General features: G+C 63.8%; 1 protein-coding gene across 1 annotated transcript in view; it reads left to right on the top strand.

Annotated features, from left to right (window-relative positions):
* LOC117639676 overlaps positions 1-15,005 on the top strand; it is a 127,759-nt gene that overhangs the window by 50,634 nt on the left and 62,120 nt on the right. The window contains 16 exon segments of the mRNA XM_034375552.1: positions 846-965; positions 1,246-1,617; positions 2,366-2,488; positions 2,564-2,698; positions 2,889-3,122; positions 3,196-3,714; positions 3,783-4,448; positions 4,529-4,732; positions 4,809-5,102; positions 5,279-5,720; positions 6,205-11,409; positions 11,595-11,770; positions 11,905-12,831; positions 12,912-13,049; positions 13,830-14,048; positions 14,051-14,587. Of these exon segments, the coding sequence (XP_034231443.1) occupies positions 846-965; positions 1,246-1,617; positions 2,366-2,488; positions 2,564-2,698; positions 2,889-3,122; positions 3,196-3,714; positions 3,783-4,448; positions 4,529-4,732; positions 4,809-5,102; positions 5,279-5,720; positions 6,205-11,409; positions 11,595-11,770; positions 11,905-12,831; positions 12,912-13,049; positions 13,830-14,048; positions 14,051-14,587 (10,311 nt within the window).

Below are 15,005 nucleotides of genomic sequence, written 5' to 3'. Positions count from 1 at the left end.
GTCCGCCAGCTTGTTGATGCATCGCGCAGATGTACGTGGACCAATCTCCTCCGGCGTTCGCCGCGTTTGCCGCATTCGCGCACTTTTACGACTGCGGATCGCGAAATGTTGTATCATTAGCGCTGCACTGCGCGGCACTGCACTGCGTCTACGGCGCGATGCGTCCCCCTCCCCTCTTCGCTTGTCTTGATGCACTCCAATTTGTAGATTTCCTCTCCACAGGTTGCCTACGTAGCGCTTCCAAACCTTTGCACTGCAGTAAAAGGAAACTTCTTCCATGCTACACTTTTTTTTAAAGCTTTATTCTGTAGTACCTCGACCCATGCACTAGAATTAGATTTCGAATTTTAGCGGTTTGAATCGATGTGGCTCAGCAGTAAGTAGAATAGTCGCAAAAAATATCAGCTTGCTTGTGGTCATATTTTCCGAGGGGGCAACCACTCGAGTAATCCGGTGTCCCCTGGAGCTCTAGAAATCTCTGAAAATCCGAAATCTCCCCCCAAAAAAAGGCAAAAACAAGCCGATTTTAGAATCAAAAATGGACGAAACCCAACGAAATCTCTTGTGTGAAGAAATCTTGTGTCCCCAAACATCCTACGTGGTTGCCCCCTCGGTGTTTTCACTAAATACAAAAAATTTAAAAAAAAAATTAAAATGTTTGATGTTAGCCATAGCAAGGCCAGAGGTGAACTAGATTGACCCGCTGTCCATGAATCGGATCTGGCTGTGTGATGGTGATGCCCGCTTCTGCCTAGCGCTGACGCGTCTCACGTCCCGTCGGCGTGGCGCGGCGTGGCGCGGCGTGGCGTGGCGCGGCGCGGCTCTGACAGTGCAATCGTTTGCAGACATCAACGAATGCGCGCACAACCCTTGCGGCGAGAATGCGGTCTGCACCGACACCGTCGGCAGCTTCATTTGCTCATGCCGGGAGGATTACACTGGCGACCCATTCAAGGGCTGTGTCGGTAAGAATCAATCAATTGTTGTTGTTGTTGCTGTTGTTTGTGATTGGATCAGTTCCATGTTGTTGTTTTTTAAAATGTTTAGCTCTGTGGTAGATTGCATTCCTGTGTTAATCTATGCGCATGACTGTTGTACATATTTTGTTGTGCATGTCAATGACCAACAAGAATGCCTGTTTTAACACTAGCATCGATTTAAAAAAAAAAGTAGTTGTCTAGTTTTTACCCCACAGGGACCGTTTTTTTTGCGATTCCGGAAGTCTAATCCCCCTCTTCCCGCTAGACATCGACGAGTGCGTGGCGCTGGACCGGCCCTGCGGCCGCAACGCGCTGTGTGAGAACGCCGCGCCGGGCTACAACTGCGTGTGCCCGCAAGGCTACCAGGCCAAGCCGCACCCCACGGTGGCGTGCGAGCAGATCGACGTCAACATCCTCTGCAAGTCCAACTTCGACTGCACCAACAACGCCGAGTGCCTGGAGGGCCAGTGCTTCTGCCAGGAGGGCTTCGCGCCGCAGGGCGCCGTGTGCGTGGACGTGGACGAGTGCGTCGGCAACCCGTGCGGTCCGCGCGCCACGTGCCACAACACGGCCGGCTCGTTCCGCTGCGACTGCGAGACCGGCTTCGTCGGGTCGCCGCCGCGCCTGCCCTGCAAAGGTAGGACCGCCACGCAACACTCGCAACTCGCAACTTTATAATAAAAAAAAACAACTAAAATCACTGCCTACTCTTGTGGTTTCTTAAGGCGGCATCTTAATGCATCCACATTCTGCATTTCACTCGACTACCGTTGTAAAACAAGCAATGGTCGAGAATTTTTTTTCCTCCTATTCCGTGGGAAAAGGCAAACAATTAATATAATTCGGTGGTCGGGGCGTCGGGGCCCACTCCACTGTTCCACACGCGCACCTTGCGGTGTGGTGGCGCTACTATCTGGCCGAGCCAGGTTCGCCTGGTTCGCCACGCGTCATCAGCATGTGGGAAAGTGGCCCTATTCTCATACTGGCGGCTTTTCCGCCCAGATGAACCAACTGCTCGAAAAAAAAAGAATACTGATACCAACTCAAAAGTAGAAATATGTTTGCATTAAATTCAGTGGGTTTTTATCATGTTGGCGGCATTTTCAAACGGACCAGGGCGTACCGCGATTGCCTGGCGTTAATTGCCGCTCCAGTCCTGCCACTCCTCACCGCATCCTCTCTCTCTCTCTCTCCGATGCGCTTAGACGCGCTTGTGGCTAGGCGCCACTCTAGCGCGTCCTGGCGTGGCGTTCGATTCCCTCCGGATGCATTCTAACCACTTCCCCGTGGGCCTGGCGGGCCTAGCCTGGCTTGCCTGTCCGTGTCCGGCCTGGCCAGGCCTGGCCGTTTTCCGAGGAAGCTAACGGTGACTTTTTGGCCCGCAGCGCCGTGCGAGGACGTCAAGTGCGGGCAGCACGCATACTGCAAGCCCGACGGCCAGGAGGCCTACTGCATCTGCGAAGACGGCTGGACGTTCAACCCGGCCAACATCGCCGCCGGCTGCATCGGTGCGTCCACTGGAGGGTTTGGAGGCAGTGGAGTGCCCAAAGGACGCGTCTGACGCCTTGTTGTTGTTGTTGCAGACATCGACGAATGCGACAAGATCAACGGGCCGTTCGGACAGTGCGGCGCCAACTCGGTGTGCACCAACACGCCGGGTGGCTTTTCGTGCCAGTGCAAACCCGGCTTCTCCGGCAACGCGCACAAGCAGTGTCTCGGTGAGTACGGCACCGTCTCTGTCGATCTGGTCCACTGGGCGGCGTCGAGCACGGCGAGCGCCTGGCAGGTAGGCAACACCCGCGCGGCCGTCACCGGCGAGCGTTGGGTTGCCTACCTGTCGGCGCTGCGGTGAGAAAACGCGTCCGCCCCCGCCGGTACTTGAACCCAGACCTTTCCCTTTCTGTGCAGACATCGACGAGTGTGCGCGCCACGACGCGTGCGGGGTGGGCGCGCTGTGCCGCAACACCCCCGGCGCCTACACGTGCGAGTGCCCCAAGGGCACGGTGCCGGACCCGGACGCCCACACCAAGTGCATCGGCGTGGTGACGTGCTCCGTGGACAGCGAGTGCCCCGGCAACGCCGTGTGCGACAGCAACAAGCGGTGCCTGTGCCCGCAGCCCAACGTGGGCAGCGACTGCAGACGTGAGTACCGCCCGGCTGTCGAAAGGCTGTCCACTGTAAGTCAGTGTTTTTACCGTGCTTTCCCCGCCGCCAGACCCCTGCGAGTTCGTGTACTGCGGCCCCAACGCGCAGTGCATGCTGACGGGCGACGAGGCCAAGTGCCAGTGCCGGCCCGGCTTCACGGGTGTGGTGGGCGTGGTGGGCGGCTGCGTGGACATCGATGAATGCGCGGCCAACCCCTGCCCCGGCAGCGGCGTCTGCTTCAACGAGCCCGGCAGCTTCTCGTGCCAGTGCCCGTCCGGGCTGAGCGGCGACCCCTACAAGGGTGGCTGCGCGCGCTCGGACAACCCGCCCTTCGCCTGCGGACCCAACTCGCCCTGCCCCGCCTCGGAGCAGTGCGTGCCCGACCACACCAGCGGCGCGGACGTGTGCATCTGCCGCCAGGGCTACCTGCGCGACGTGGCCACGGGCAAGTGCAGGGACGTCAACGAGTGCACCGAGCTGCGCGACAAGCCCGCCTGCGGCCTCAACGCCGTGTGCAAGAACCTGCCCGGCAGCTACGAGTGTGCCTGCCCGCCCGGATTCAACGGCAACCCCTTCTCGGCCTGCCAAGGTAAGGTGCTGCTGAGGGTTTGTCAGTGTGGTTCGCTCGGACTCGTCTAACGCTCGTTCCCCCCGCAGAGTGCAACAGCCTGGAGTGCCAGTGCCAGCCGCCCTACCAGATCGTGGACGGCAACTGCATCGTGCCTGGCTGCGACGCTGGCGGCGTCTGCCCCGGCGGCGCCGAGTGCGTCACCATCGCGGGCGGCATCAGCTACTGCGCGTGCCCCCACGGCTTCCGGCCCGACGCCAACGGCATCTGCCAGGACATCAACGAGTGCCTGGAGAACCGGCACATGTGCAGCTACGGCGCCGAGTGCGTGAACCAGCCCGGGGCCCACCAGTGCGTGTGCCCGCTCGGCACCAGCGGCGACCCCTACCACGGCGTGTGCTCGCCCAACCAGGTGCGCTGCGTGGCGGACAACGACTGCCTGGCCAACGAGAAGTGCGTGCAGCCCGGCGAGTGCGTGTGCCCGCCGCCCTTCTTCACGGACGCGCTGGACGACAACAAGTGCAAGAGCCCCTGCGAGCGCTTCCCGTGCGGCATCAACGCGCGCTGCACGCCCAGCGACCCGCCGCGCTGCCTGTGCGAGGCCGGCTTCAAGGGCGACCCGCTGCACGGCTGCGTGGACGTGGACGAGTGCGCCGAGAACCCGTGCGCCGCCGGCGCGCACTGCATCAACGAAAAGGGCAGCTACAAGTGTGTGTGCTCGCACGGGCTCAGCGGCGACCCCTACCGGCAAGGATGTGAGTATGGCACATGGCCTGGACCATGGCGGTCCGTCCGACTGAGCGCGACCGCGATGCTGACCGTCTTGTACTCGCAGGCGTCGGGGCCATCTCCCCCAAGGGCGAGTGCTCCCGGCACGCGGACTGCGCCGGCCCGCTGGCCTGCGAGGGCGGCGTGTGCGTCAACCCCTGCAACAGCCTGCCCTGCGGCGCCAACGCCTTCTGCGAGGCCGAGAACCACGCGGCCTGGTGCCGCTGCGCCATCGGCTTCTCGGAGGGTCGCAACGGAGAATGCGTGTCGCGTAAGTCCCACCCCATTTTCACCGGTTCTTCGCCGCCAGGAAAATGTTCTAACTAACTTTTAATTCTTTTTGGCAGTTTGCGAAGGCATGGTGTGCGGACGCGGAGCCCAGTGCATCGTGACGGCGGCCGGCCCCACCTGCGCCTGCGTGGAGGGATACCTGGGCAACCCGTTCGCGGGCGGCTCCTGCGTGCCCGACGTGTGCTCGGCGGCCAACCCCTGCGCCGAGCCCATGGTCTGCATCGGCGGCCGCTGCAAGCAGCGCTGCGAGGGCGTCGTCTGCGGCGTGGGCGCCACCTGCGACAAGAACACCAACAAGTGCGTGTGCGACCCGTTCTTCATCGGCAACCCAGACTACCTCTGCATGCCACGTAAGTATTTCAACAACTTTGCTCTCTGGAAAAAGCTTATTGCGTCAATCAATATGGCGTCCGCCAGAAAGATAATGTCGTACTTCGGGAACGGCGGCCTCTCATAGTTGTCAAACGAATTCATTATTTAGTCCTTGGTTGACGCAATGTGACACTGACTTGTGCCTCCCCCGCAGCGGTGATCGGGCCGCAGTGCCAGCCCGGGTGCGGCCTGAACGCGCACTGCGAGTACGGCGTGGACGAGAACCGGTGCGTGTGCAACGCGGGCAGCATCGGCAACCCGTACGAGGGCTGCGGCCAGGAGGCGCGCCAGTCGTGCACGGCCAACACGTGCGGCCAGGGCGCCGTGTGCCGCGACGGCATGCGCGACATCGAGTGCCTCTGCCCGCCCGGCTTCACCGGCAACCCCTACATCCAGTGCTTCGACGTGGACGAGTGCAGCGCCGGCGTCGCGTGCGGCAGCAACGCGGTCTGCATCAACACGCCCGGCGCGTACGACTGCCGCTGCAAGCAGGGCTTCGCCGGAAACCCCTTCAGCGTGTGCCTGGCCCTGGGGCCGCGCGTCTGCAACAACCCCGCCGACTGCAAGTGCGGCAAGGAGGTGACCTGCCCCAACGGGTGAGTCGTCCGCGCCGCCGCGCGCCCCGAACTGACACACTCATCGCTCACTCATACCCTGTGTGTTGTACAGTCTTAATTTTTGACTACCCTCATTGTATATACTGTGTTTGTGCTTGCTCTTTACCCACCCGATGAAACTTGATTTTTCAACTAACTTAACCGAGGAGGAAACAACTTGATTTAGCAAAGCTTATTTTCCTTTTAAAAGAACCAGTTTTTTATCTAATTGAATTTATTTGGAGTAGATATAGATCTTGAAAGCAGTACCATATTTTCAATTACTAATCAAGAAAGACAAATTCACTTCGTTCTGAAAATTAGACAATGCTCGTTGTTTCCACTTCGAACTTAACTCCTTAAAAACCACCAACTCGCGAACCGGCGCGCTGTCGAAAAATCAACTTCCATCCGGTGAGCCGCGGCTTGGCCCTGCCGAGTCTGGCTGAAGCCTCACCTTGCATGCCCCTGCCGTGCCCCGCAGATACTCGTGCACCAAGGGCCGCTGCAGGAACCCCTGCGACGGCGTGGAGTGCGGCCCGCGCGCCGGCTGCGTGGCCGGCCAGTGCGTGTGCCCGCCCGGGCTGAGCGGCAACCCCAAGGACAAGAAGAAGGGCTGCCAGCAGCAGGGCCAGTGCCAGAACGACCTCGACTGCCCCGACTCGGACATCTGCTTCCAGCTGGGCCGCGGGACGCGCAAGTGCGTGGACGCGTGCTCCAAGCTGCAGTGCGGGCCCAACGCGCTGTGCGTGGCCAACCACCACCGCTCGTCCTGCATCTGCGCCGACGGATTCTTCGGCAACCCCGGCGATCAGGTGACCGGCTGCGCGCCCGAACGCGCCGCGCCCAAGGGCGAGTGCCACTCGGACCAGGACTGCGTCAAGGGTCTCATCTGCGCGCTCAGCCCCAACGGCGTGTCGGCGTGCATCAACCCCTGCCTGAACGTGGCCTGTGGCTCCAACGAGGTCTGCAGCGTGGACGCCAGCGGCCACCCCGCCTGCAGCTGCCGCGACGGCTACGTGTGGAACCCGGTGACCAGCGTGTGCGAGAAGCCCTCGCTGCCGGACTGCACCTCGGACAACGAGTGCCAGCAGATCGCCGCCTGCCGCCCGGACGCCGTCGGCGTGCTCAAGTGCGTCCCCGTGTGCGCGGAGTTCACCTGCCCGCCCAACGCCATCTGCAGCGCGGTGGCGCACCACGGCCAGTGCCAGTGCCTGCCCGACTTCACCGGCAACCCCAACGACCGCACGGGCTGCCACGCCGTGACGCGCAACGAGTGCGACACGGACGCGCAGTGCCCCCAGTCGGACACGTGCCGAGCGGACGCCAGCGGCGCGCTCAAGTGCAGACCCGCCTGCGAGAAGGCCAACTGCGGGCCGCGCGCCGTGTGCGCCGTCAACAACCACGTGGCGCAGTGCCAGTGCCCGCCCGGGCCGTACGCCGGCGACCCCAACGACCCCGCCAACGGGTGCCGCGAGGTGCCCTGCGTGTACAACCTGGACTGCCCGGCGTCGCAGCTCTGCAACCGGCTGACGCACACGTGCCACGACGCCTGCGAGGAGGGCTCGTGCGGAGACAACGCCGTGTGCATCGCAGAGGACCACCGCGCCACCTGCCAGTGCCCGCCGGGCTTCCGCGCCAACCCGCTGCCCGAGGTGGAGTGCGTGGCCACGGAGGTGTGCAGCCCCAACCCCTGCCACCCCACCGCCATCTGCGAGCTCTCGGCCACCGCCCCCGCCGGCCACGTCTGCCGCTGCCCGCCCGGGCTGGTGGGCGACCCGCTGACGTCGGGCTGCCGGCCCGAGGGTAACTGCCCGCGCGGCGACGAGGACTGCCCCCCGCAGGCCGTGTGCCAGGCCGGCCGCTGCGTCAACCCCTGCGACGGCGCGTGTGGCCCCAACGCGCTGTGCGCCGTCATCAACAGGAAGCCCGTCTGCTCGTGCCCGCTCAAGTTCGACCCCGTGGCGGCCGGGCCCGTGTCCGGCTGCGTGCGCACCGCGTCGGGCTGCGTCTCGGACGCGGACTGCGCCGGCGACGCCTGCATCAACGGCCAGTGCAAGGTGGTGTGCCGCAACGCCGAGGACTGCTCCGCCGGCGAGCGCTGCGTGCAGAAGACGTGCGTGCTGCCGTGCGCAGGCCACTCGCAGTGCTCGTCCGGACAGGCGTGCGTCAACGGCGTGTGCGCGCTGGGCTGCCGCTCCAACCGGGACTGCCCCTCGCAGCACGCCTGCGTCAACAACAAGTGCCAGGACCCTTGCCAGCAGGACAACGTGTGCGGCGCCAACGCGCTGTGCTCGTGTCGCGACCACGCCACCGTCTGCAGCTGCCCCGAGGGCTTCCAGGGCACGCCGACGCCTCAGCAAGGCTGCGTGCGCGTGCCCGCGCGCTGCGGCGGCGCCTCGGCCTACTGCCCGTCCGCCCACTCCTGCGTCAACAACCTGTGCCGACTGCCCTGCGCCGACAACGACAACTGCGCGGTGGGCGAGCGCTGCGCCGCCAACTTCTGCGTCAAGGTGTGCTACGGCGACAGCAACTGCCTGACGGGCGAGGTGTGCGTGGAGGGCACCTGCCGGCCCGGCTGCAGCTCGGACGGCGACTGCGAGGCTAGTCAAGTGTGTCGCGGGAACAAGTGCCTGTGCGGCAGCGGCTTCACGTCCACGCCGCGCGGCTGTAAGGACGTCGACGAGTGCGAGCAGAACCCCTGCCACCCCAGCGCGCGCTGCACCAACGTCCCCGGCTCGTACCAGTGCTCGTGCCAGGAGGGCACGGTGGGCGACCCCTTCCTGGAGCCCGGCTGCGTCAAGCCCAGCGAGTGCCGGCGCCACAGCGACTGCAGCGACACGCTGGCCTGCGTCCAGGGCCGCTGTACGGACCCCTGCAGCGCGGGCGTCCGCTGCGGCCCCAACGCCGTCTGCAACGTGTTCGACCACGCGCCGTCCTGCTCCTGCCCCGCCGGCAACCTGGGCGACCCCAACGACCCCAACGTGGGCTGCTTCCGCGTCGAGTGCCTCACGAGCGACGACTGCCCTTCGGACCGCTTCTGCCACCTGGAGAGCTACAAGTGCATGAACCCCTGCGACCAGGTCAATTGCGGCCGCGGGACGTGCAAGGCCCAGCGCCACCAGGGCGTGTGCTCGTGCTTCGCGGGCTACGTGTTCGAGGACGGCCGCTGCCAGGACATCGACGAGTGCCAGAACAGCCCGTGCCACTCCAGCGCCGTCTGCCAGAACAGCCCCGGCAGCTTCGCGTGCGCGTGCGCCGACGGCCTGGTGGGCGACCCCGTCCGCGCGGGCTGCCGCAAGCCGGGCGACTGCTTCACGGACTCGGACTGCCCCGCCACGGCGGCGTGCCTCGAGGGACGCTGCCGCAACCCCTGCCTGGCGGAGCGCGCGTGCGGCGCCAACGCGCAGTGCGTCGTGTCCGCGCACGCCCCGCAGTGTAGGTGCCCGCCGCAGACACGCGGCGACCCGCGCGTCGAGTGCGTGCGCCTGGAGTGCTCCGACAGCAACGACTGCCCCGCCAGCAAGGCCTGCATCGACGCGCACTGCGTGGACCCCTGCTCGCTGCCCAACGTCTGCGGCCGACGCGCCACCTGCAGCCCCGCCAACCACGTGGCCGTGTGCGCCTGCCAGCCAGGCTCCACCGGCGACCCCCACCTGGGCTGCGTCAGCGTACAGTACTGCGCCGGCGACTCACAGTGCCCCGCGGGTACCCGCTGCAGCGGCGGCATCTGCACGTCGCTCTGCTCCACCGCCAGGGAGTGCATCGGCGACCAGCTGTGCATCCAGGGCGCCTGCCAACCCACCTGCCGGTCCAACTCCAGCTGCCCCGAGTACCAGTTCTGCCAGAACAACATCTGCGTGCAGGAGGTGCGGTGCCGCGCGGACGACGACTGCGGCGCCTCGGAGCAGTGCCGCGCCAACTCGCTGGGCCAGGCCGAGTGCGTGGACGCGTGCGAGGGCCCCGTGCTGTGCGGCCGCAACGCCGAGTGCGCCGCGAGGGACCACACGGCGCTGTGCTCCTGCAAGCCCGGCCACCACGGCAACCCCACCGACGACAAGATCGGCTGCCAGCCCATCGAGTGCCGGGGCGACGACGACTGCTCCAACGACAAGCTCTGCGACAACTTCATGTGCAAGATCGCCTGCCTGGTGGAGAACCCGTGCGGCCGCAACGCGCTGTGCTCGGCCCAGGCCCACCAGCAGGTCTGCTTCTGCCAGCCGGGCTACACGGGCGACCCGCACGCCGGCTGCAAACTCATCGACTTCTGCGCGGACTCACCCTGCGGGCCGCTGGCGCGGTGCGAGAATGCCCGCGGCTCCTTCAAGTGCCTGTGCCCGCTCGGGACGGTGGGCGACCCCTACCGCGACGGCTGCCACGCGCCAGTGGAGTGCGAGAAGAACGAGGACTGCCCCGCCGCGGCCGAGTGCACGCGCGCCAACGGCGTGCCCAAGTGCAAGGACATCTGCGAGTCGACGCGGTGCGGGCCCAACGCGGACTGCGTGGCGCGCAAGCACACTGGAGCGTGCGAGTGCCGCGCCGGCTACGAGGGCAACCCCAACGACATGACGGTGGGCTGCCGGCCGCAGCCCGTGCCCTGCAAGACCCCCAAGGACTGCCCCGCCAACACCTACTGCTACGGCGAGCTCTGCCGGCCGTCCTGCCTGTCCGACGAGGAGTGCGGGCTCACGGAGCAGTGCGTCCGCGGCCAGTGCAGCAACGTGTGCGACCAGCGCAACGCGTGCGGCATGAACGCCGAGTGCCGCGTGCTGAGCCACCGCAAGGTGTGCTCCTGCCCGGCGGGCTTCACCGGCAACCACGACGTGGAGTGCGTGCGCATCCCCGTGTCCTGCGACTCGACGTCCGACTGCAGCGCGGGCAACAGCTGCCGCGACAGCATGTGCCTGCCGGTGTGCCGCGGCGACGACGAGTGCGCCTTCAACGAGAAGTGCCTCAAGGGCAACTGCATCCTGACGTGCCGCGTGGACAACGACTGCTTCCTGGGACACATCTGCCTCCACAACATGTGCATGTTCGGGTGCCACGACGACGGAGACTGCAGCGGCAGCGAGTCCTGCCGCGACAACCGCTGCGTCAACCCCTGCCAGGCGTCCACGTGCGGGCCCAACGCCGTGTGCACCGTGTCCAACCAGCGCGCCAGCTGCTCGTGCCAGGACGGCTTCGTGCCCAACCCCACCGCCAAGGTGGCCTGCGTGCGCACGCCCGCGCTGCCGTGCGCGGAGAACAGGCAGTGCCCGCTGGGCGCGACGTGCCTGGAAGGCTCCTGCCGGCCCGTCTGCTCCTCCGACGTGGGCTGTCTCGGCAACGAGCGCTGCGACGTCCCGGCCGGCGTGTGCAAGCCGCTGTGCCGCCGCGACGACGACTGCCGCTCCGGCGAGGTCTGCGAGGCCCTCATGTGCGTGGCGGGCTGCCGCAGCGACTCGGGCTGCCCCGGCGACCGCGCCTGCGTCGGCAGCAAGTGCATCGACCTGTGCGCCTCGCCCACGGCCTGCGGGACCAACGCGCGCTGCGCCATGCGCAACCACCAGAAGGCCTGCTCGTGCCCCGCGCCCCTCATCGGCGACGCCCAGGTCGGCTGCCGCCACCCCACCACCAGCTGCCAGCGCGGCCCTGACTGCGCCGACAGCCAGGCCTGCTACGCCGGGCTGTGCATGTCTGTGTGTCGCACGTGAGTAGCTAACCCCGCGTGTACATAAACGCGTCCACTAATGGAGTAACAAGTAACGACAGTCGCTCCTCGAGACGAGCCAGACTGCTATTTGTCCAACAATCCGCCTCACTTGAACTAATTAAAATCTATGTTGCGTTCTCCCTTCCCCGTCCGTGCCCATGCTAACCGGAGCCTCTCTGCAGGGACATCGACTGCCTCTCGGACGAGCGATGCGTGGGCGGCGTCTGCAAGGCCGTCTGCAACTCGGACAGCAAGTGCGGACCCGGACAGATCTGCGAGAACCGGCTGTGTGACGTGGGCTGCAGGAGCGACGTGGTGTGCCCCGACAACCAGGCCTGCATCGACAAACAGTGCAGAGGTGAGTGTCTGGGGCCGACCATTCCATTTTTAAAACTAAAGGTGGTGCTTTGACAAGTGTCTGGTGATTTTAAATCACCCTTTTGGCCTAATGAATACCTGTTACTGTGGATTGATGTTCCCTTCCTCCCCCAGACCCGTGCGAGGGTGCAACCACGTGTGGTTCGTGCGCGCAGTGCCGCGTGTCGAACCACAACGTGCAGTGCTCGTGCCCGGCCGCGCTGCTGGGCGACCCCCTGGTGGCGTGCGTCAAGCCGGCGCGCCGCTGCGGGGCGGACAACGGCCCCTGCGACTGCGACGAGGTGGGCTACTGCGCGTCGCGCTGCGGCGGCCCCCAGGACTGCGACTGCGGCGAGAGCTGCGAGCAGGGCCGGTGCCGCGTCAAGTGCTCCCTGGCCAACAGCTGCCCCGCCGGCCTCATCTGCGTGGCCGGCTCCTGCCTGCCGGGCTGCCGCTCGCACGCGGACTGCCCCAACGATCGTGCCTGCCTCAACGGCCAGTGCGGCGACCCGTGCGGCGTGTCGCCGTGCGGGCTCAACGCGCTGTGCCGCGTCTCCGACCACCGCGCGCTGTGCCTGTGCCCGGACGGCTTCCAGGGCGAGCCCACCAAGGCCTGCACGCAGTACGAGTGCCTGGAGGACAGCGACTGCGAGCCCAACAAGCGGTGCGGCCCGGACAAGGCGTGCCGCAACCCGTGCCTCGAGCCCGGCGCGTGCGGTGCCTACGCGCAGTGCCGCGTGGTGGCGCGCCGCGCGCAGTGCTCGTGCCCGCCCGGCAAGATCGGCAACCCGCAAGTCGAGTGCCGCCAGGCCGGCGAGGAGTGCCTGCGCAACCCTTGCGGCGACAACGCGCGCTGCCGCGACGTGGTGGGCGGCTTCGAGTGTAGCTGCGCCCCCGGCTGCCGCGGTGATCCGTACCGAGGCTGCGTCTGCGAGGCGTCGCTGCGTGACCTGTGCCGAGACGTGCAGTGCGGAGTCAACGCCGACTGCCGCATCGTCAACGGGGTGCAGGCGCAGTGCTACTGCCCGCCCAACTACCCGTCCGGCGACCCTCTCCACGAATGTAAGTTCCAACACATCCGCTCCCAGTTTGCTGTGCGAGAGAGCCGCCTAAACAACCCTCTGTGCCTCCTCCTCCCGCAGGCACCATCGAGCGTGGCCCGTCCGACTGCCGAACCCTGGGATGTGGAGACGGCGCCGAGTGCGTGCGCCAGCGGTCCGGTTTCGTGTGCCGATGCCCGCCAGGGTCCTCTGGACACCCTGACGTGGCCTGCCAGCAAGGTAGGACCCTTCACACTGCAGAGCGAGGGGGTGGGGGAGTGCTGTACATACGTTCGCTAAAGTCACTGGCCGCCCCACCCGGGGCGAGAGACGCCGAGGGATGTGCACGCACACGGATCGGCCTTTTCAAAATACAGTCACATTTTCAGAGACAATTTTGCTCTTTTGCAAGTTCAGAGTAATGATCCGCCACCGCAAACCTGAAACTAAGGGCCAAGCTCGGGGCCAAGACACCAGTAAAGTAGTACTTGTTCAATGAAATTAATTCATTTATGACGTGTGCCTACACTCCTGAGGCTCAGAGCCGCACATTGTGTACATAAACGGGGTAGATGTTGATTTATTTTGTGGAATGCATACAGTATTCCAATCTGCCTTGTCACTAACATATAATTATCTCGTAATGTACAGCTACAGTTCCACCCAAAACATAGGCATCATGTATAGATTTAACCAACCATTGTACAGCCAACCGGAAGTCTACGTTACTGATAAGACAGATTGGGAACTGTGAAAGGAGCATTCTCACTCACTTCAAAAGTCGTTTTTTCCTTAGTCGAATTATCTGTTTTGTGGATAGATTTTGTTTTTTTCTGGAGGGAAGCTTGTGTAAATATTTCTTCCTGTGTTAAGGCCATCCTTACCTTGCTGTCATTCACGATGCATGGTGAGAAGTATCTCTCCTTTCACGGTTCTTCCAGTCTCTCTGTTTTTTCCTTTCCCTTTTTCTCCTCCCTTTACTATTATCGTTGTTTCTCTGTTTCTCCGTGCCGCCCTTAGCGAGCCAATGCGCAAGTGATTCAGACTGTTCCCTTGAACGCGCCTGCGTTGGCGGTCAGTGTGTGGACCCGTGTTCTCTTCGGGCCGCTTGCGGCCTCAACGCACTCTGTACGCCCCTGCTCCACCGGCCGCGCTGCGCGTGTCCCCAGTGCTATGTAGGGCAGCCACTCAAAGCGTGCCGACCCGACCCTCAGTGCGCGAGTCCGGCGCCCCCTCGCTCGGGGCGTGCCGCTCGGACTCGGACTGCTCGGACAGTTTGGCCTGCCGCTCGGGCGAGTGCCGCGACCCGTGCGTGTCGCTGTCGTGCGAGACCTCCAAGAAGTGCCAGGTGCGCCACCACCGCCCCGTGTGCGTGTGCAAGACTGGCTTCGTCGTCAACGAGCTTGGAGAGCTGACGTGCGCGCCGGAGCGGCCCGAGTGCTCAAGAAACGAAGACTGCGCCTCGAACAGGGCCTGCACGGGTGGACGCTGCGTCAACCCGTGTGCCGCCAAGTCATGCCCCTCCAACAAGTCCTGCCAAGTGCTCGACCACAAGCCCGTCTGCCTGTGCACGGCGGACTGCCACCCGGAGCTGTCCATCTGCCTCCGGGACAGCGGCTGTCCCCAGGGGTTGGCCTGCATTGACTTCCGTTGCACGGATCCTTGCACCAACGTGACCTGCCCCCAGGGCGCACCTTGCTACGTGGAAGAGCACAGAGCCGTTTGCAAGTTCTGCCCACAAGGATTCGATTCTGACCAAAAAAGCGGATGTACGAAAGGTAAATCACCGACATAAGTAGCTTAAATAGTTTTGAAATGCGGCGGCAGAAACAGAAATGGAGAACGCCTTGTAAGCGATAGACAGACTGGACTCTAATATACGACTAATTTTTTTGAGTGGGACAAAATGATCGCCAACGTGGCCGGTACTCGGAAGGAGTGCGTCTTCCTGTTTCCTCTGTCCTCTTTTCCTTGGAAGCTGTCTCTCTTACTTCACATTACTGTGTAGAGGTTACAAAATTAACATGAGGTATGGTCACTCATGTTTTCACCAATTCACACCCAACGTAAAGAAGAAGTTCTTTACTTGGTTTGCACATAGTGGCTTGGTCATTTCACGTAACTAACCTAACATATGTATAGATGAGTTTTAAACTCTAATGTGTGTTTGGGAGGTCATATGAAGTAAGTATGTGT

This window comes from Thrips palmi, unplaced genomic scaffold (assembly GCF_012932325.1).
Source record: "Thrips palmi isolate BJ-2018 unplaced genomic scaffold, TpBJ-2018v1 HiC_scaffold_11, whole genome shotgun sequence".
Taxonomy (NCBI): Eukaryota; Metazoa; Arthropoda; class Insecta; order Thysanoptera; family Thripidae; genus Thrips; species Thrips palmi.
The sequence above is the reverse complement of the archived record's forward strand: the minus strand, read 5'-3'. Positions and strand labels throughout refer to the sequence as shown.